This window comes from Rhizopus delemar, genomic scaffold (assembly GCF_000149305.1).
Source record: "Rhizopus delemar RA 99-880 supercont3.4 genomic scaffold, whole genome shotgun sequence".
Lineage (NCBI taxonomy): Eukaryota > Fungi > Mucoromycota > Mucoromycetes > Mucorales > Rhizopodaceae > Rhizopus > Rhizopus delemar.
In genome coordinates, this window is record NW_027137830.1 from 3,255,490 (window position 1) to 3,274,887 (window position 19,398).

The 19,398-nt window shown below is 37.4% G+C and overlaps 10 protein-coding genes across 10 annotated transcripts; 4 read left to right on the forward strand and 6 right to left on the reverse strand.

The window, feature by feature from the left end:
• Window positions 1-2: 2 nt before the first annotated feature.
• RO3G_06718 (uncharacterized protein) lies at window positions 3-1,163 on the forward strand (the record flags this gene model as incomplete). The annotated part of the gene is made up of 2 exons (XM_067661308.1): window positions 3-12; window positions 391-1,163. The coding sequence occupies 2 exons, from the start codon at window positions 3-5 to the stop codon at window positions 1,161-1,163; spliced, it is 783 nt and encodes a 260-aa protein (XP_067517409.1).
• A 686-nt stretch (window positions 1,164-1,849) lies between these two features.
• On the forward strand, window positions 1,850-2,803 carry RO3G_06719 (uncharacterized protein; the record flags this gene model as incomplete). Its single annotated transcript, XM_067661309.1, has 1 exon — window positions 1,850-2,803. One exon carries the CDS (start codon window positions 1,850-1,852, stop codon window positions 2,801-2,803), a length of 954 nt encoding a protein of 317 aa, XP_067517410.1.
• A 1,486-nt stretch (window positions 2,804-4,289) lies between these two features.
• RO3G_06720 (uncharacterized protein) lies at window positions 4,290-4,856 on the reverse strand (the record flags this gene model as incomplete). Its single annotated transcript, XM_067661310.1, has 1 exon — window positions 4,290-4,856. One exon carries the CDS (start codon window positions 4,854-4,856, stop codon window positions 4,290-4,292), a length of 567 nt encoding a protein of 188 aa, XP_067517411.1.
• A 1,382-nt stretch (window positions 4,857-6,238) lies between these two features.
• On the forward strand, window positions 6,239-7,111 carry RO3G_06721 (uncharacterized protein; the record flags this gene model as incomplete). Its single annotated transcript, XM_067661311.1, has 2 exons — window positions 6,239-6,457; window positions 6,572-7,111. 2 exons carry the CDS (start codon window positions 6,239-6,241, stop codon window positions 7,109-7,111), a joined length of 759 nt encoding a protein of 252 aa, XP_067517412.1.
• Window positions 7,112-7,764: 653 nt separating this feature from the next.
• Window positions 7,765-8,256, reverse strand: RO3G_06722 (uncharacterized protein; the record flags this gene model as incomplete). The annotated part of the gene is made up of 1 exon (XM_067661312.1): window positions 7,765-8,256. One exon carries the CDS (start codon window positions 8,254-8,256, stop codon window positions 7,765-7,767), a length of 492 nt encoding a protein of 163 aa, XP_067517413.1.
• A 663-nt stretch (window positions 8,257-8,919) lies between these two features.
• Window positions 8,920-9,291, reverse strand: RO3G_06723 (uncharacterized protein; the record flags this gene model as incomplete). The annotated part of the gene is made up of 1 exon (XM_067661313.1): window positions 8,920-9,291. The coding sequence occupies one exon, from the start codon at window positions 9,289-9,291 to the stop codon at window positions 8,920-8,922; it is 372 nt and encodes a 123-aa protein (XP_067517414.1).
• Window positions 9,292-10,845: 1,554 nt separating this feature from the next.
• On the reverse strand, window positions 10,846-11,115 carry RO3G_06724 (uncharacterized protein; the record flags this gene model as incomplete). The annotated part of the gene is made up of 1 exon (XM_067661314.1): window positions 10,846-11,115. One exon carries the CDS (start codon window positions 11,113-11,115, stop codon window positions 10,846-10,848), a length of 270 nt encoding a protein of 89 aa, XP_067517415.1.
• A 469-nt stretch (window positions 11,116-11,584) lies between these two features.
• On the reverse strand, window positions 11,585-12,880 carry RO3G_06725 (uncharacterized protein; the record flags this gene model as incomplete). Its single annotated transcript, XM_067661315.1, has 1 exon — window positions 11,585-12,880. One exon carries the CDS (start codon window positions 12,878-12,880, stop codon window positions 11,585-11,587), a length of 1,296 nt encoding a protein of 431 aa, XP_067517416.1.
• Window positions 12,881-15,276: 2,396 nt separating this feature from the next.
• Window positions 15,277-15,795, reverse strand: RO3G_06726 (uncharacterized protein; the record flags this gene model as incomplete). The annotated part of the gene is made up of 1 exon (XM_067661316.1): window positions 15,277-15,795. One exon carries the CDS (start codon window positions 15,793-15,795, stop codon window positions 15,277-15,279), a length of 519 nt encoding a protein of 172 aa, XP_067517417.1.
• An 862-nt stretch (window positions 15,796-16,657) lies between these two features.
• On the forward strand, window positions 16,658-18,997 carry RO3G_06727 (uncharacterized protein; the record flags this gene model as incomplete). Its single annotated transcript, XM_067661317.1, has 1 exon — window positions 16,658-18,997. The coding sequence occupies one exon, from the start codon at window positions 16,658-16,660 to the stop codon at window positions 18,995-18,997; it is 2,340 nt and encodes a 779-aa protein (XP_067517418.1).
• Window positions 18,998-19,398: the final 401 nt, after the last annotated feature.

Here is a 19,398-nt window from a genome sequence, read left to right on the forward strand (position 1 = left end):
CAATGGGTTTGGGTAAAGCAGGAAAGAAAAAAAAAGAAAACAATTGCAAAAAAAACTTTATTTTCAGGTCCCCAGTGTGACTAAGCATCAGCAAAATTCGATTAAATTTGCTGGAATAGTCTCAGTCCGGACATATGATATCAAATACCTTTTCATTTTAAAAGTCAAAAAACTGCACCAACCGACCTCCTCTTTTTGCTGAGTGCTCTTTAAATCAATACTCCGCATCTGACCTTGAAACTTTTGTCAATAAATAGTAACAGTAGTAACTCGTTTTGTTCCAAGTTTCGTAATGTTTACTTTTAAACTGACAGAGCTATACTGGTATTTCCGAAAAACTGAGTTGCGTTGGTGCAGTTTTTTGACCCACTGTATATGCTGATGATGTAGTCCTCATCGCTGACCAACACCAAATGGTGAGCCTATTAAAGCGGTGTGAAGATCATAGCCAGCGCCTTGGCTACAGATGGAACCCAAGCAAATGTGTAGTACTCGATCCTACAGACCAACCTTTGACATACACCCTCTACGGGGATGCGCTTCCAACTCAACCATTTTTCTCTTACCTCGGAGTTCCTTTTAGACCTGGCGGATATCTAGATACGTTTCAACTGCTCAATGTTAATACAAATAAGGCGCTTGCAACTATGAATCAGCTTTCGGCCATAGGTCTTCATCCCAAAGGTTTTAGCCCCCTCCTTGCTGTTCGTTTTTACACGCAAATAATCCGAGCCCAACTAGAATATGGCCTTACAATTACCAAAATTACGTCATTCCTTACAAACAAATTTGAAGATGCACAAAACACATGTATACACCGTATCTTTGGTGGCTCTTCTCGTTCATCTACCAAGGTGATGCTTCACCTTACGAAACTACCTTCCATGCAAGAGCGTGCTTACATACTCCAATCCCAATTCCTTCTTCGCTCCTTTACGCTTCCAGAAGATACCCTGCTCTCCCACTTATTGTGCTACACCCGTCGTTCTAATAGTCATTCACAATGGTATGCACTCTCAAAGTCACCTTTATGGAAAAAATGCCTACCTCACCTGGAATCTCTAGACAAGCGAACTCTAAAACAGATCCAGTTACAGTTCCGACAAGACAATCTCTGTCAAAATCGCTCCTCCCGTAACTCTACACTTCTTTCACTACACTAGGTGAAAAAATACAGTAGGTCACAAAACTGCTGCAAGGAATTGCAAAATTCAGGTTTTACAGCTGGTTGTCCATGGGTACTGCACCAAACTATCTCAAACCTTGACTGTTTGTACCTCAATAGAAAGTGCATTTATTCGTCGATTATCGGATATGGGCAATGGTTATTGGTGGAATTTGAGATCGCTAAAGGTAGTATTATGAACATCCGACATTTTTTACTTGTTCACATACAGTAGCGGACAAAACTGGTGCACAAAAATTAAAATCAGCATTGCATCTCCGCTATATGTCTGCGACATTTGTGGCATATACCATCTGAAAGGCAGTCTAAAATATGCATTATGCTAGGTAAACCGGAACTGTGCCGGACATCCTTCAGGAATAAGGTCATTTTTAGTGATTTTTTGAATATTTCAATTTTCGCCAAAAATGTAGTACTTGTCTAGCCTTCTTTCAAATCTACCCATTTCTTTCTAGTTTGCTGTAAAATTTTATAATACACTAGTGCATTCCAATAGCTTTTAAAAAATATATAAACCCTTGCCTAATTTGTATCTCTCTATGAATTTCACTTCTTATTTTTACCCTATCCATTTTAACAAAGTACCAGCACTCTATGCCCAAAAAAATCAGCAACGATAAAAGAGAAGCTGTGAAATCTAGAATACGCTCAGGTCGTACGACAATGGATATTTCTAGAACAACAGGAGTCTCTAAATGGACGATCAACAGGATAAGAAAGGAAGAAAAGAACATCAAGGCTCGTAACCGTGGTGGTCGACCGGTCGTAGTTAAAAAAATAACTAATGCAATCATCCGTCTAAAGTTTCGACAACGACTCTTACGCACAGCTTCTGATGCTCAGCTCTTTTTGAGGTCCTTAGGATACAGTATTAGCAAACGGTCGGTCAGAAGGCTTCTTAGAAAGATAAGCTTCAAGTCTGGAATTAAGAAGTACAAGCCTTTCATCAGCTATACAAACCAGAAAAAGCGATTGAAGTGGTGTCGCGACAAAGCATCATGGACTGTAGAGGACTGGAAGTCTGTGATCTTCAGCGATGAGACCAAAATCAATGTTTGGGGTGCCGATGGTATACGCTACTATTGGAAGCAAGTCGATCAACCTTGGCGATCCTTTCATGTTAATCAAACAATGAAGCATGGCGGCGGATCTGTTATGCTTTGGGGCTGTATTACATCTCGAGGACCAGGATATACTTGTCGAGTATATGATGGCACAATGAATTCAAAATTATACACCCATATTTTGTCTACTACGTATCAAGAAAGCCTAGCATATTATGGTTTGAAACATTGTGATGTTTTGTTTCAACATGACAATGACCCAAAGCACAAGTCAAGGCATACCACTAACTGGTTATCTGATAATGGGATATCGGTATTAAAAGATTGGCCGCCACAAAGTCCCGATCTAAATCCTATTGAACATGTTTGGCGACAGTTAAAGTCAAAGCTGTCTCAATACGATACCACACCAAGAAGCATAGACGATCTCTGGAAAAGAATCGATAAAGAGTGGAACTCTTTTACTGAAAGTGATATGCAGCCATACTATGAAAGCATGCCAAAACGAATTGCTGCTGTTATCAAAAGACGAGGCAATTATACGAACTTTTAGGTTTTAATCACTTTTATGGTTTTTTTTAAAAATATCTATTCTTATAAATAAAAGCTTGGTTCTCCCTCATTTTTGGCAATGCAATGATTAAACTTTGCACAATTTGCAACATTTAGTACACCTTCCATCTGATATAGTTTCATAGATATTGCAACTGTAATGAGCAAGTAATGGTAGCTTATAGCTGAAAAAAAGTTTTGTGCACCAGTTTTGTCCGCTACTGTATGTTTTAAATGACGAATTTTAATACGACCCAACCGGTTGCTATCATAATTTTTCACATTCTTGACATGATTAGAATGATGTCAGTATATAAAAGCGCTTACAATTCCTTTATTTTAAATTTTATATTCCCTTATTTAAATTATTTCTCTTTTTTACCCTCTCATCAATTGCATGCATAAATGACTGTCAGAGGAGAAAGCAAACGATCTCAAACAGACATTAACCGGATCCACATCAAAGTATGATATTGCTAAGGAGACTGGATTACATGAATCAACTGTTAGTAGATACTTTATAACGTTGTTTTGAAGTAGGACAGTGAGCACAGGTGATAGACCTACATTAGTCTCCAGAGTGACGAAGCGGTTAATCAAAAGAAAAGTCATGCAAAGGGTTCTAAAGACTTCCAAAGAGGTATACCGGGAGCCAGTTGGATTTGGCTACGATATCTCATACCAGTCAGAAATTAGCGTACTGAAATCAATGGAGTTCCATTTTCTGATAGAAAAAAAGAAGCCATTTCAGACAAAAACGCATACGTAGCATCAGTTAGAACGGGTCAAGGAGCATCAGGATTAGGCAATGAGTGACTGACAGCAAACAGTGTACTTTAATGAGACCAAGCTCAGCGTATAGGGCTTTGATGATGCTGATCACTATTGGAAACGGCCAAGTGACCTTTTTCAACATCATGACCTGGATTTTGTAATTCAGCATGAAGCTAGCAAATTGATGTCCTGGTGTTGTATAACCTCTGAAGGACCAGAATATGCTTGCTGAATTTACGATGGAAAGTTGTACTCGGGTGTTTACCAGCATATTTTGAACACTACGCTTCGTGATACTATGAAGTACTACAATTTGGACTGGTCCAACATTTAGTTTTAGCATGATAATAACACAAAGCATAAGGCATAATCTACAATAGCCTAGTTATGTAGTCACCAAGAGAGCTATGTTAACTATTGGCCAGCTTAGATCCCCGACTTAAATTCAATCGAGCACGTAGGACATCAATTGAAGTTGAAATTCAACTATTACGAATGTAGAGCAAAGAACACGGATGTGCTTTGGGAACGAGTTGATGAAATATGAGTTGACTTCCATAAAGATCTTTGCCAAGGACATGTAGATAACATTCCGGAAAGAACTCAAGAGATTATGAATAGAAAAGTAGGACCAACTAAATATTAATAACTAAGTTCATTCCGTTCAAATTTTCATTTTTTCAAATTTTCAAATTGCGCGCCTCATACTTTCTTCAATACTTATCCAATAGGGCATAAACTCTTTCGGATTTTTCAAGACATGTAGAAGATTTACTATGTGGGAACAGAGGCAGTTTGTGCCATTGTAACAGGATGTGCGCTACAAAAACCAAGAAAAATGGATTCCTTGCAGCAGTTTTGTGACCTACTGTAGGTGATATAGGCACCACATTGATGTCAGGGATGGGCTCGTCTAGGATTGACATGCGTTGGGCTTCAACTTGATCTTGGATTTTGTTGGCACAATCAACGGCATAATTCCATCTTGTATTAGCACGGTCTCCTTCAACCAGATAGATGACGTCTTCATCATCTTTACATTCATTTTCACGAAGAAAATCATCAATGCACACGATCAATGAATTATATTCCTCATTTTTGTACAGTTCCTTAAAGTAGTTTGTATGGATTTCACTTCGATAAGCGTCTTTGGATGGAAAATCCTCTTCCTTTGGAGCATAAGAGCGCCTCCATGTTACGAACAGAACATCCGATATTCTTGACATATCGGAACTCGAGTCAGAAGCAAGAGAGAAACAGTTACGAGCAGCAGAGTTCATTGTTGTTATATATATATATTTTTTTTTTGATTTGATAAGTTTGAAAATAATGGATATTGATAGGGTATACAGTGGGTCAAAATACCTCACAAACGTATGGTAATTTTTACTTATTTTTGATATAATTCCATGACGAATTGGCTCAATCATTTCAAATTTAAAATATAGAGCCATCTATGTGTGCACTACTGTGTGCCAAAAGTTTAAAGTCAGATAATTAGCTGAGATCTATTAGGAGACAGATACTTAAGCTCGGTCTATTTGTGAGGTATTTTGACTTTATTGATATCTAGTTGACCCGCCCTTTTCAGCAATGACAGCTTCTATTCTTTCTGGCATACTGTCAATATACTTTAAGCACTGATCTTTTGTAAAGGAATTCCATTCCTTTTCCACTCTCTGCCATAGTTCGTGCATGCTTTTTGCTCTATTTTAGTACATACTTAGCTTCAGCTTAAGATGATACCATATACAGTGAGCGACAAAACTGTCCCAATGTTTTGTAATTTTCTCTTTTATGACCTGTAGCGTTATGGTTATCAGATTAATTTATGGCTTGTTGTATATCATTCGATAACCAAAGCCTTGTAGAAGTAAACAACATATAGCAAAGACCGATTAAAGTGTCGCAAATGGAGTTAGAGAGGATGGAAAACAAGCGGTGCATTGGGACAGTTTTGTCGCATTTTCAAAAAAATATAAAATGGTTTATTTATTTGCCATTAATAGTCAGTCCAGCGTCCTTTGTTCTTGATACATTGTTTTATACGCTTAGGCATTGATTCTATAACCGTTTGACACTCTTCTGGCTTCATTAAGTCGTACCAAACTTTAGTTACTCGTTCGTATAATTCATTCATGCCTTTCGGTGCTGTTTCATAATCATTCAGCCTTCTCTTTAACAATGACCACATACAGTTGTTGGAATAATTGTTCGAATGTTTTGCAATTTTATACGTTTTGCTTTGTATCTCTGCAGTCAGATACGATAGAGCTACGTACGATACCTCATTAAAAAGCGACAGCTTTCGCATATAACATATAAAGCGCTAGGGGTCTGGAATTATTTCCATATATAGTAAGACCAAATTGCGTCAAGCATATGCATTCGAACAATTTTTCCAACTCAATGCATTCTATAATAATGATATCGTTGCCGCTTCTGACATCACAAATACAGCATTACAAAATGATGTAATTATGAAACAACGCTTTTGCTATTAATCGGAGCTTAAAATGTATAAATAAGGCTGTGTTTTACGGTGTTTCCCTTCCATCTCGTACAGTCTATACGTCCTTATATCATGGTACATCCTTTATCTCGTAGCAAGCAAGAGAGCATCCGGTAGCTGTTGAAAAAGGGTTTATCATACTCAGAGATCATGGAACATGTTCCAGGAGTATTAATGTCCACTTTGAGCAAGCACAAGGGCTTGTATACACCTGAACGTACTCGAGGTCATGCTGGTAAAAAGACTACTATAAGCTCAACGACAAAGAATTACCTGAAGAGAGAGCTTGTAAATGGTTCACTTAAGACTGCAAAGAGCGTATGGCCATATTTAAACAGTATTGGTCACAAGATAGGCTATTTTGGTACAGTAAAAATGCTTCACAGTATGGGTTTCGATACCCAAATTAAGAAGAAAAAGCCTCTCCTCAAAAAATGTCACATGGAAGCTAGACTAAAGTGGGCTAAAGCTCACAAAGATTAGACAGAAGATGACTGGAGACGTATAGTGCTTTCTGATAAGACCAAGATTAATGTTTGGGGTTCAGATGGCTGTAAGTACTTTTGGAAACGACCTGGTGACAAATTGCAGCCTCATCATCTTGACCTTACAGTCAAAGGAGGAGCTGGCAGTGTGCTGCTTTGGGGTTGTATGACGTGGGATGGTCCTGGATATGGCTGCGCAATTGAGAATGGTACTATGAAAGCATCAGATTATGTTCATATCCTGTCAACTACACTGATGGACAGTCTGAAGTACTATGGTTACCAACAGGAATCTATTTATTTTCAACACGACAGTGATCCTAAGCACACATCAAAGATTGCTCATGTTTGGTTTAAGGAAAATGGGTTAAAAGAGCATACTTTCAGTTGGCCTGCTCAAAGTCCTGATTTGAATCCTATAGAGCATCTCTGGCACCATTTAAAGCTGAGGCTGAGCTTAGATGAAGATAGGGATAAAGGACTGCATGATCTCTGGTCTAGAATCGAGAAAGAATGTATTTCTTGTACCAAAGAGTAATGCCAAGCATATATCAAGAGTATGCCAGCTCGTTGTAGAGCAGTTATTAAAGCTAAAGGCGGTCATACACGGTATTAAATAAAAGATGATTCAATTGGAAAAATTGTTCGAATGCATATGCTTGACGCAATTTGGTCTTACTATATATGGAAATAATTCCAGACCCCTAGCGCTTTATATGTTATATGCGAAAGCTGTCGCTTTTTAATGAGGTATCGTACGTAGCTCTATCGTATCTGACTGCAGAGATACAAAGCAAAACGTATAAAATTGCAAAACATTCGAACAATTATTCCAACAACTGTATTTTCAATTGGATTGAGGTCAGGGGACTGTGCAGGCCACTCCAGGATGTTGTAGGATTGGTCTTTAAGGTATTCTTTGACTAGTTTGGACGTATGCTTAGGATCATTGTCATGCTGAAAAATCACCTGATGACGTTCGAATCCTAATTTATCGATGCTGAACTCGATAGTACGCTCCAATTCATCTTCCAAAATCTCTCTGTACAATTCTTTATCCATATTACCATTGATCTTGCACATCCAACCGACTCCAGCATAGGTAATGGCGCTCCACAGCATAATACTGCCTCCACCATGCTTAACAGCCATCTTGACATGATGCGATTTCAAGCTTTCCCCTGACCGGATCTAAGCCCAGGTGCGTCCATCTGAATTAAATCTATTTATTTTCGTCTCGTCTGACCAAATAACGCGTTTCCAGTCATCTATAGTCCAGTCCTTGTGAGCCATACACCAAGAAAGCCTCTTACGGATGTTTTTAGCACTAAGCAAAGGCTTCTTCGGCTTCTCAATCGCACCAAGGCCGGCCTTCCAAAGGGTTCTGCGCACAGTCACAGCACTTACTTTCCTTCCAATGTCCTTTTCTAACTCTTTAGCCACCTTTGCTGCACTTGACATCCGGTTTTTCGTCACTTGGCGGACACAATAACGTTCATCAGCTGCCGATAAGATCTTGCGTCGGCCGCCTTTTGGCTTTCCAAGTCCAAAGCAATGGGATTTTCGGAGTCTCCCAACCGTACTCTTGCTTAAAGCAGTAGAACCTTCCACTTCCCGAACCGACTTACCTTGTTTAAGCAGAGAAATTGCTTGAACAACTGTTTCTTGAGGGACTTGTTTCATGTTGAGATATAATGGGCGAGTAATAAATCAGTAGGAGTTTAAAACTTCAGCAGTGAGTAAAGATCAGCTTAGAGACATACAATGCGCATTTGTAAGCAGCTTGGTACCTCTATGCAACTTGTGGGTCGATATTTTATCATATTTTATATTTTTTTGAGAATGCGACAAAACTGTCCCAATGCACCGCTTGTTTTTGATTCCCTCTATCTCCATTTGCAGCAGTTTAATCGGTCTTTGCTATATGTTGTTTACTTCTACAAGGCTTTGGCTATCGAATGATATACAACAAGCCATAGGCTAATATGATAACCATAACGCTACAGGCCATAAAAGAGAAAATTACAAAACATTGGGACAGTTTTGTCGCTCACTGTATGCTCGATTGGATTCAAATCAGGACTTTGGGATGGCCAGTCATCAATATACACTACCTCAAAAAATTGTTCATTTTGAACCGCCTTTTACACATTTCGTACTGAATCTGCTTCGCATAATCCCCAATCAGCGCTCAGCACAAACCATTATGAAACACTGCTTCTCAGCTATTTACTACACTGTAAGCATATCACGTGCTATGCGTAAATGCTGGAAAATATCCAATCAAAAATCAAAATCAAAATGAACAATTTTTTGGGTTTTTGTCGACATTTTTTATTTTATTAGCTAATAATTAATCTCACCGCCCTTTTCTTTTAAAACAAGTTGTAGTCTTTGCGGCATGCTGCATACGAACTGCTCGCAGTATTCCTTTGTAATTTCATTGTACCAAATATCTGCAACCCATTCAAATAGTTCTTTCATACTTAAGAGTGCAGTTTCATAAGCATACAGCCGGACTTTTAAGTAATTCCATAAATTCTCTATAGGATTTAAGTCGGGTGAATATGCTGTCCAATCCAGTAGCTGCACCTTGTTATCTACGAACCATTTTTGTGTTAGTCTAGATGTATGCTTTGGATTGTTATCATGTTGAAATATAATGTCATCCTTTGACATATCGTATTCTTCTAATGAAGAGAGCATATCCTCCGTCATAATATTGCAATACAGCTCTGAATCTAAACCTCCGAGCACTTGAGTGATATATCCAACTCCGTTTGCTGTCAAACAGCTCCAAAGTAGTATACTACCGCCTCCATGCTCATAAGTTTGGTTGGCGTTGTGATCCTGCAGAGGCCTTCCTTCCTGTACTCAAGTCCATTGTTTACCATCTGAACCCAAGCGATTGATTTTTGTTTCGTCGCTAAAGACTACTCCTTTCCAGGCTTCCTCTGTCCAACCTATATGCTTCTTGGCAAACTGAAGGAGCGCCTTTTGGGAAGAATGCGTTAAAGGAAAAGCTGTTGGTTTTCGTCGAAATTGAAATTTGGAGCTTTTAAGAAGGTTTCGCACGGTCTGGCTGCAAATATCCGAACCTAAGCCACTTAAGTCTCTGGCAGCGTGCTCTCCGGTCTTGTACACACCAGCATTGAACCTGCGCAATACAAGGCGCGCGTCGTATATGTTAAGTTTCTTGGGTTGACCTGCTTGCAATACGGAGTGATGGTCTACTTCTTTCGCAATGTTCGAAATAGACCCTTTAGAAACATGCAACTCGTTGCTGATAGCATCGTACGACTTTCCTCTTCTTAAAGCAGAAATAATTGCATTTCGTTGGGTTTCTGAAATTTCGCAATTTACCATTACTTGAAATGTCGAGATGGAGCAATGAGAGATTACAATGGGAAAGCAAAAAAAACCAAAATCGACCAGGGCTGCCTTGGAATAGCAGAAGTAGTCACGGGTAAAAATTATGATAGCAGTCACGAGTTAGTCCTATGTTATTTGGGAACATAGGCGTAAATTTAGTTCATATTCAAAAAAACCCAAAAAATTGTTCATTTTGATTTTGATTTTTGATTGGATATTTTCCAGCATTTACGCATAGCACGTGATATGCTTACAGTGTAGTAAATAGCTGAGAAGCAGTGTTTCATAATGGTTTGTGCTGAGCGCTGATTGGGGATTATGCGAAGCAGATTCAGTACGAAATGTGTAAAAGGCGGTTCAAAATGAACAATTTTTTGAGGTAGTGTAACACATACTGTTATCTTCCATATACTGTTTTGTAGACTTTGATCGGTGTTTTGGGTCGTTGTCATGTTGAAAAATGGATGATTTCCAATCTAGGCCATAGTACCCGAGCGTGTCCTTAAGGCTTGTGCCAAGGATTTCTTGGTATACGTCTGAATTCATGATGCCATCATATACCTGACATGCATACCCGGGTCCCTCACTGGTTATACAGCCCCACAACATGATACCACCACCACCATGCTTCACTGTAACTTCAATGCGATGAGGCTGAAGACGGTCTCCTTTACGCTTCCAGTAGTATTTACAGCTATCCGAGCCCCAAATATTAATTTTGGCTTCATCCGAGAAGATGATACGTCGCCAGTGGTGAATGGTCCAACACTGATGCTTTTTAGCCCAAGCTAATCGAGCTTTCTTGTGCTCTGCAGTAAGTAAATGCTTCATCTTTTTTATCTCAGCAAAAATCTCCACAGAATGCAAAACCATAATAGCGGATTGGTACAATTTAGAATGCTACAACTCTTCCAACTTCAGGTGGACCTCCTTGGCAGTCCTTAATGAGCCATTTAGGACCTCTCGCTTGATTAGACGACGAGTGATGTCGCTTACAAGGCGTTGTTTGCCACCTTTCTTGCGAATCCGGTTAGGCATCCACTTATTTGCATAGTTGATAACGGTGTTTTGATGCACTCCAAACCGTTTTGCAATAACATCAGTCGATACATCATGCTCTAGTGCTGATTTGATGTCCATTTGAGCTTCGTATGGTAAGGATTTGGGCATTTTTGCAGACAGATGGATGATGCTGTAGATGGAAATTTACTTACGGATTAGCGAAAGAAAGAATAATCAATCCTTTTCCAAAATTTAAATTTTATGCTCCGGGATGCCTGCGCTATCCGGAAAATGTCTAAAGCTTGCCGGAACATTGTTTGGAATGACCTATGGCGGAGAAAAGAAAAAATTGATGGAAGTCAAAATACCTCACAAATAGACCGCCTCCAGTTCATAGTTGCTTATTCGCTCAGTGTTGAATTTCCGTCGTCGGAATTTTATGCAAATATACTCAACGTATTGAATAACATCTGTGCAAAATTTGAGAAAGATACAAAAGCTATTGAGTAATCTAGAAGACTATAACGTCAAAACGTGTTGAGGTTTGTGAGGTATTTTGACCCACTGTATATTTTTTTTTTTTTTTTGTGTTTTGTGTCGTTTTCCCTTTTTTTTTGATTATCTTAAGATGTTTAGTTTACTGAAGTAGTTCATTTGTTTCAACATCCATAGTGCTTGTAACGTTTCGCAAGTGGTCCGTTCTCCAACTAACATTAGGCATTGTGTATGACTTGAGACGGTTTCCATGAACTCTCCTAATTCGGGTATCTTGTACATCCATATTTTTAATGTGGTAAGTGCCTTTTCCAAGTATTTGGTGTATGATAAAAGGTCCTTCCCATTTATCCTGTAGTTTGCCTGACCAAGAGGTAGATAAATAGTCCTTATATAATAGAACTAATTCTCCAAGTTTGAATGGGGGCTTTAATTCTTTTCGTTGATCTAGGATTTTATTTTCAATTGCTTTGCGTTGTGCTGCTTGTGTGGTTTTTATGGCTGCTGCGGCTTGTTCTCTAATACGATTAAGATTGTGTATTTGATGAGAAGTTCGGTGATACAAGGTTGCTTCAAATTTAGGTGATTTTTTATCATATAAATGATGTTCCATGTCAAAAGGTGTCCTTGGCTCATAGCCATATGTTAAGAAGAATGGGCTTTGTTTGGTTGTAGCCTGTTTGATGGATCTGTAAGCAAATAATGCTGCTGGTAAGTATAGATCCCAGTCCTTCTTTTCATCTTCTGATCGCTTTTGTAGTATTTGGCCTAGAGTTCGATTAAATCTTTCTATGAGACCATTGCTCTGGGGATTATATGGAGTTGTAGTCTTGTGTATAATTGAATAATTTTGACAGACTTTTCGTATTAAATCGCTCAAAAAGGGCTTTCCATTATCTGAGACTATAATCGTAGGACATCCATGGCGGCATATAACTTCTTCGTAGAGAAAAATGGCTATTTCTGATGCTGTCTGGAATCTCATTGGCTTAGCTTCTACATATTTAGTCAAGTAATCGATTGCTGCGATTATATATCTGTAGCCAGACCTTGAGGCTTGTACATGTTTAACATCAAGAGCAATACAATCAAATGGCTTTGTTGATATGGGAACTGGATACAGTTCTTCATTCAAGGATTTACTGCCGTACATCTGACATCTGTTACATTTTTGTACGTATTCTAATATTTGCTGATTCATTCCATCCCAGTAGAAACGAGATGCGACTTTGTGTAATGTATTATTATAGGCAAGGTGACCTCCAAGTGGGTGTTGATGATAAGCTTCAATTATTTCCTGAGCTTCGTTCTTATTGAGAACTTTTCTTATTACGCCATTTGTTGTGTTGTATCTAAAGAGTACACCTTGAAAGATGGTATAATTCTTGGATTCTTTTTTGATGTATTTTTGCATTTTATCTGATATTTGATCAGGCATCTTGAGCGTGAGCAAATAATGTTTTAGTTGTTGAATTTTTTCTGTTTCCATATTTAATTTCCGTTTCTGGGGACACAGGGTTTGTAACTTCAGGTTTGGTGATACTAGATTTCTATTTCTGGGGACACAATGATTATGGATCTTGTGTATTGATTTGTTTCGAGTTGTTGCTTATTGTTTAATGTGATATGTGTTGCGATGAATAGTTTTGTGGTTTGTAATTCTTGTGTGTGTATTGTTGTTGTTGCTGTAATTTTTTTTTTCATCTTTTTTTTTTTTTTTAATACTAGTTTGGTACTTCTAATATCCCAATCTTGATAAGAAGTCAGCGCTTTCATTGACTCTTCCCGGACGGTATTTGATCTCGAATTCGTATTCGGTTAGGATTGTTATCCATCTTGCAATAATTCCTGTTGGGTTGCTTGCTTTAAGTAATCCATTTAATGCAGAATGATCCGTAATAATAGTAAATTTTTGTCCAAGTAAATAGGGTCTAAATTGCTTTACTGCCCATATTACGGCTAAACATTCTAGTTTGGTTGCAGCATAATTTGCTTCATTTGCCTTGAGTGCTCTACTTGCAAATACAATTGGATGTTCATGTCCATTCTCGTCTAACTGTGTCAAGATACAGCCTAAACCGGCTTTTGATGCATCGGTTACGAGTAAAAAGGGTTTATTGAAATCGGGCCTTGCTAAAACAGGCGCAGTTGTTAGTAGTTGCTTTAGTTTTTCAAATGAATCAGTAGTCTTTTGTGTCCATGGAATGTTTTTAGAGGTTTTAGTTTGATCATGTAATGGACGTGCTATAGCGGCAAAGTTCTTAATGAATCTTCTGTAATATGAAGCTAGTCCCAAAAAGGCTCGTACTTGAGTGATAGATTTTGGTATAGGATAATTAACAATCTTTTCAATTTTGCTTGGGTCAGTTTGTATTCCATCTTTTGTTACCATGTACCCTGTGGTATTTACACATGTAATAAAGTAATAATATAAGTTACTACGAACAATGGTCCTCCGAATTAGGAATATCGGACATTGTATTACGCCACTTCAAATAAAATCCCGATCCACTCCAGAATATTCTAATAAGTTCCTGGATCAGGATTAATAATTACTTCTTGATAAGAAGATGTTAAACTATGCCAATCATGTAAATAACTCATTGTCTAATATCGATTAATAATCAATAGTCATATACTGTAAATATTAATATTTAGCCGTGATTAGAAAAGTATAAATACCCTCATATTTTTAACTTGAATAAAGGACAATCTACTTTGAGTCTCACTTATTTTTATATTTGTTGATTGACTTAGTACTTTTTATATTATAAAACCTCAAATATCACATACCCTAAGAACTTCAGATGATCTTTGAAAAAGAAGCATTTCTCTGGGTTAAGTTTTAGGTTTGCAGCTAGAATACATTGAAAAACTTGCTCCAGATGATTTAGATGCTGATGATGATCGAGTGAATATACGTTGAGGTCATCTATATAAGCTACTAAGCATTTATTGATAAGAGGGCGGAAGCATAGATCAATTAATCTTTGGAAAGTTGCTGGTGAATTCACTAATCCCATCGGTAATGTATTATAGTGATATGTGCCAAACTTAGTTGTAAAAGCTGTAAGTTCTTTACTATCTTGTTCTAAGGGAACTTGATGAAAACCTGCTCGCATATCTAGAGCTGAGAATATTTTGGCTTTTCCAAGTGTATCAAGTAAATCATCAATACGAGGTAGAGGGTATGCATCTTTTTTTGTTATGGCGTTTAACTTTCTGTAATCAATCACCATACGATAATCTCCATTTTTCTTCTTTACTAATATTACTGGAGCTGCCCAAGGACTGTTTGAAGGAGCTATAACACCAAGTTTACAGTATTTATCTAGTTCTTTTTGGAGATATTCTGCCTCTATAGGATTAATTCTGTATGGGCGATGACTAATTGGATGGGCATTATCTTCGATGATTATTTTATGTTTCAACAACTTTGTGTGTCCAATGGCGTCGTTTTCCCAATCAAAAATTTCTTTGTATTTGTTGAGTAGCCTTCTTAATTCAATAATTATTTTCTTGTCAACTTCTCCAACTTCTAATTTGGAAAATAAATGCTTTTCTAGAGGTTCGACCATTTGATGTTTATCCGTAACATTTAACTGTGGTCTTCTATCAAGTGTATAAGCTTTAACTATTGAGTCATTTTTCGTATTGAATTTTTCTAATATTCCGATTTCTTCATAAGGTTCTATGAATATGTCTTTTTTGGATCGATTGTATATTCTGATTTCGACATTTCTTTTGTTGACTATAAAGTTGATACATGTGTCAAAGTATCCGAGAGCATGTAAAAGCTTTGGATTCGTTGTTTCGAAGTTAAAAAAAATATTTTTATTGGTTTCTTGGCTTTTTGAGAGTTATTCTTTTTGACGAATTAGCTTGTATTCTTAGGCCATCTGTTGAAGCTGTGATAATGTGCTTATCATCTTTTTCGATTGCTGATACTTCTTCTGTTTTATTCTTTTCTAGTACAAAAAGTGGGGTTTCTGGTTTATGTTCTTCTTCTTCAGAGTTTGATTGGTCTTCACTGGAAGATTCTTCATTACTAAAGCTTTCAGATTCAATGTCGGCTTCATCCTCTTCTTCAGATGTGCTTTCTTCAAAATGCACATGTTTCTTAAAATTTGTAAAGCTTTTTGGCTGTTGGTACGTTTCTTTATAACTGGTTACTTTCGGTTTGTCTTTTTGTAAATAGGTTATTTTCATTTCAGCTTTATTTTCTTTATAGGTGACTTTTAGTGAAGAATTGCTGAAATCAATTTTTGCTTTGGCTCTACTTAACCAGTTGTTTCCAATGATGAGCTGATTGGGACAGATAGGAAGTACTTCGATGGTACAAGGTATGATCATGTTTCTTTTTACTTCTACTGGTACATCATAGATTACACCAAGAGCAGGTTGTTTGGTTCCATTTCCAAGGGTGAACACGCTTTCTGATGAGGCATCTATTTTTAGTCCAAGTTCATCTGCTAATTTCTTTGATTTGCATGTTTTGGCTGCTCCACAATCGATTAAGGCTCTTATTGGTTTGTTCGCTATAGAAACTTGAGAATATACGGCTGTCGTATCCATATCATCGTCTTCTATAAGTGCCATTGTTTGATCATTTGGATTTGATTTTATTGATTGACTGAGTCTACATTCGCCTACTAGTTGTCTTCGCATGGCGGGACTAACAGTTATGAGATCTCTTACGGATATATTTGCTTTTTGGTCTAATACATCCTTTCCAATTTGGTAATCGATTTTGGGTGGTGTTCTTTTTATTCTAGGTTTCTTTTGTTTTTCTTGTGTAGTAGTTTTTACTGATGCATCTGTTTCCATTTCAGTGTCCTGAGGGATTATGATGGGGTTTGTTGTTATAGATATTTCTTCTAGATGACTTCTTGTTGTTATCCTTCTTTGTCGTATTTACCTTAATAATTTTCTTAATGTCGTGTGAGATCACTCAAAAGATTCTTCAACTAATAATTTGACTGTATATCATATATAGTCCAAAGTGCTATATACGATAAACAGCCCACACAATTTATACCGTACTACCTCGGACCCTAAATCACATTATTATATTCTAAGACGTAGTTTGTATTGAATGGGCTCTCTCTCTCGTCCTTACTCAATAAAGAGGTTCAAGAGACTCATCGATTTTTCGACTTATTTTATTACTTTTATTAATCGAGAGAAATAACACGCCTATTCCACATTTTTTTCGATGAATTCTGACGTCGAACCCAATCCACAACCACCGCCAGCAAGCTCATCTCCAGATGAAGTTGCCACCTCGTTGAACAAGATATCTATCTCATCCAGCGATAATATGATCCATCCAACAAACGAAGAAGACACCCCCATGACCGAAGCGTCTTCATCCAACAACAACACCGAAACCCTCTCACCTGAGGATTTTATTAACAAACTTCGTAGTCAAAAAGCTGCCATGTTGAAGATTATTGACAGCATCAATGACCAAAATATTCAATTCGTAATGCAAAACAATTTCGACGGATTGGAGTCCAATGATAAAAAATTGGCCTTCGCTACAAAGTCCTTAGAACGTTTTGATAAGTTAATAGCTGATCAAGTGAATATTATTTCCCTTAATAGTGCGATGAAAGAGACTCCTGTCTCACGTCACATTAATAATAAGTATATTCCCAGCAAAGAACTTCCCAAGTTTAATGTCAACCCAACTGCAAGTGCGATGTATCAACTCACTCAGCATTCGGGTAACAAAAATAATAACAATGCCACTAATGAGCCATCTTTAGAAATGTTCTTGAGAGAGTTCGAAAGAGCTTTCAGGGATCATAATGTCTCAATTCAAGATCATTGGTTATCAAACTTGGAAATCTGCTTTGAATCTTGCGACAATAATCTCCACTTCGATTGGTTTTGCCGCTATGTCAAAAAGCCTGTTATTGAATTAAAAAGAAAAGTTACCTGGGATGATGCTAAGGCCCTTTTACAAGAAAAGTTTGACCTTGCCTCTCAAACCACACCTCAAGCATGGATGAAGCTACTCCTTAACTTCAAGCAAAGGCCTGATCAATCCTTCGCTGATGCTTTACATCACTTTCGTCTTTTTTCAATTGGTGCTAAGGTTTCATCCACTGAAGGCAATCTCCTCAATTCTCTTTTTGTATCAAGACTCTACACAACAAAGTTTCAAGATACTGTTATGGCTATAATTACTAACCATACAAAAAATTTACCTTCGACTGAGCCCGCACATCCAGGTCTTAGTATTCATGCTCCTTGTAATGCTCCCTCGCCATTAAATATGTCTTGGGACAACTTTGAAGCTATTTTAATGAAAAATATGGCCAATCTAGAAAGCTCTCTTCTGTATATCCAAAAGGAGATGCAGAGGGAACAAGTAAAGAAGCCAACTAATGATAATAGTGAAAATTATAAAAAAAGAAAATTAGCAGCTTTCTCACCACCCATCAATGAAAGAATTACTACTGTCAAGACTCTTCCTATCAGCAGTAACAACAACCACAGCAATAACAACAACAGAAAGCACACTGACTTTTATGAAAAAATTGCTGATCTCAAGCGTCGTGGTATCTGTACTTTTTGTGAATCTACCAAATACACCACTGCTCATGCTGAAAATTGTGCTCAACGCAAACGCTATGATCAACGTAAATTGAACAATCAGCACAACAATAAACTTGTAAGTAATAACTCTTTAAATAATACGGACAAAGCTATTGCTAGTCTTGAGTTAACTCTCGAGCCTAACACTGCCTGTCAAAACCTTAATAAGAGCGAGACTAATAATCTTCACTCTTCTACTATTTCTAGTCAAAATAATAATATCAGCTCTGATTCTCCCTCTTGCGACTCTTCTTCTGAAGACGAATACGATAGAATTTATAAAGAGTTTGACAGATCTTTGATCTCGCCCTATTTATTTGACCATTTTGAATTTGTGACCATTAATGACGTTAATATTTTTGCTCTGCGTAATAATCATGTTGGAGACATTGACAATCCATTTAATTCTGACAGTGTGTCTTTTTCACCTGTTACCCCAATAACTCTTAACGGTGTTAACGCTTACGGTATCATTGATACAGGTGCTAATATCTCTGTTATGAACAAAAAATTCGCTAATGATAATAATATTGAGTTCAACCCTGTTCCCGGTAATCTCATCCTTGCTAATGGTTCGACGATTCCGCGAATGCAAACAACTCATTTCGTCAATGTCGAGTACGATAATGTTGATCAAGTAATTCCGTATAGATTTGATGTCATTGATAATAGTATTCTTTCTTATGAAAATAAGATTTTAATTGGTATAGATCTTCTACCAAAGCTCTCTATCCACTTAATGAATGTAGCCATTAAACACAAGAGTACTGAAAAGGAAATTGATGATTCTATCGTCGACAAAGCCTATGAGCCTAACATCTCTCGCGCTGGTACTGACAAAGAACAAAAAGCGTTTGATCTGGCTATTAAATCTTATGGCGAAGCTAACAAAAAACTAAATAAGAACACGTTATGTAACATAGAGGACACAGTTTTGCATTTACAGTAGGTCAAAAAACTGCTGCAAGGAATTGCAAAATTCAGATTTTACAGCTGGTTGTCCATGGGTACTGCACCAAACCATCTCAAACTTTGACTGTTTGTACCTCAATAGAAAGTGCATTTATTCGTCGATTATCGGATATGGGCAATGTTTATTGGTGGAATTTGATACTGCTAAAGGTAATATTTTAAACATCCGGTATTTTTTACTTGTTTATATATGTTTGAAATAATGAATTTTAATACAACCCAACCGGTTGCCATCACAATTTTTCTCTCTTTTGACGTGATTAGAATGCTATCTGTATTTAAGAGTGCTTACAATTTCTTTATTCTAAATCTTATATTCCTTTGTTTAAATTATTTCTCTTTTTTACCCTCTCACCAATTGCATGCATATATGACTGT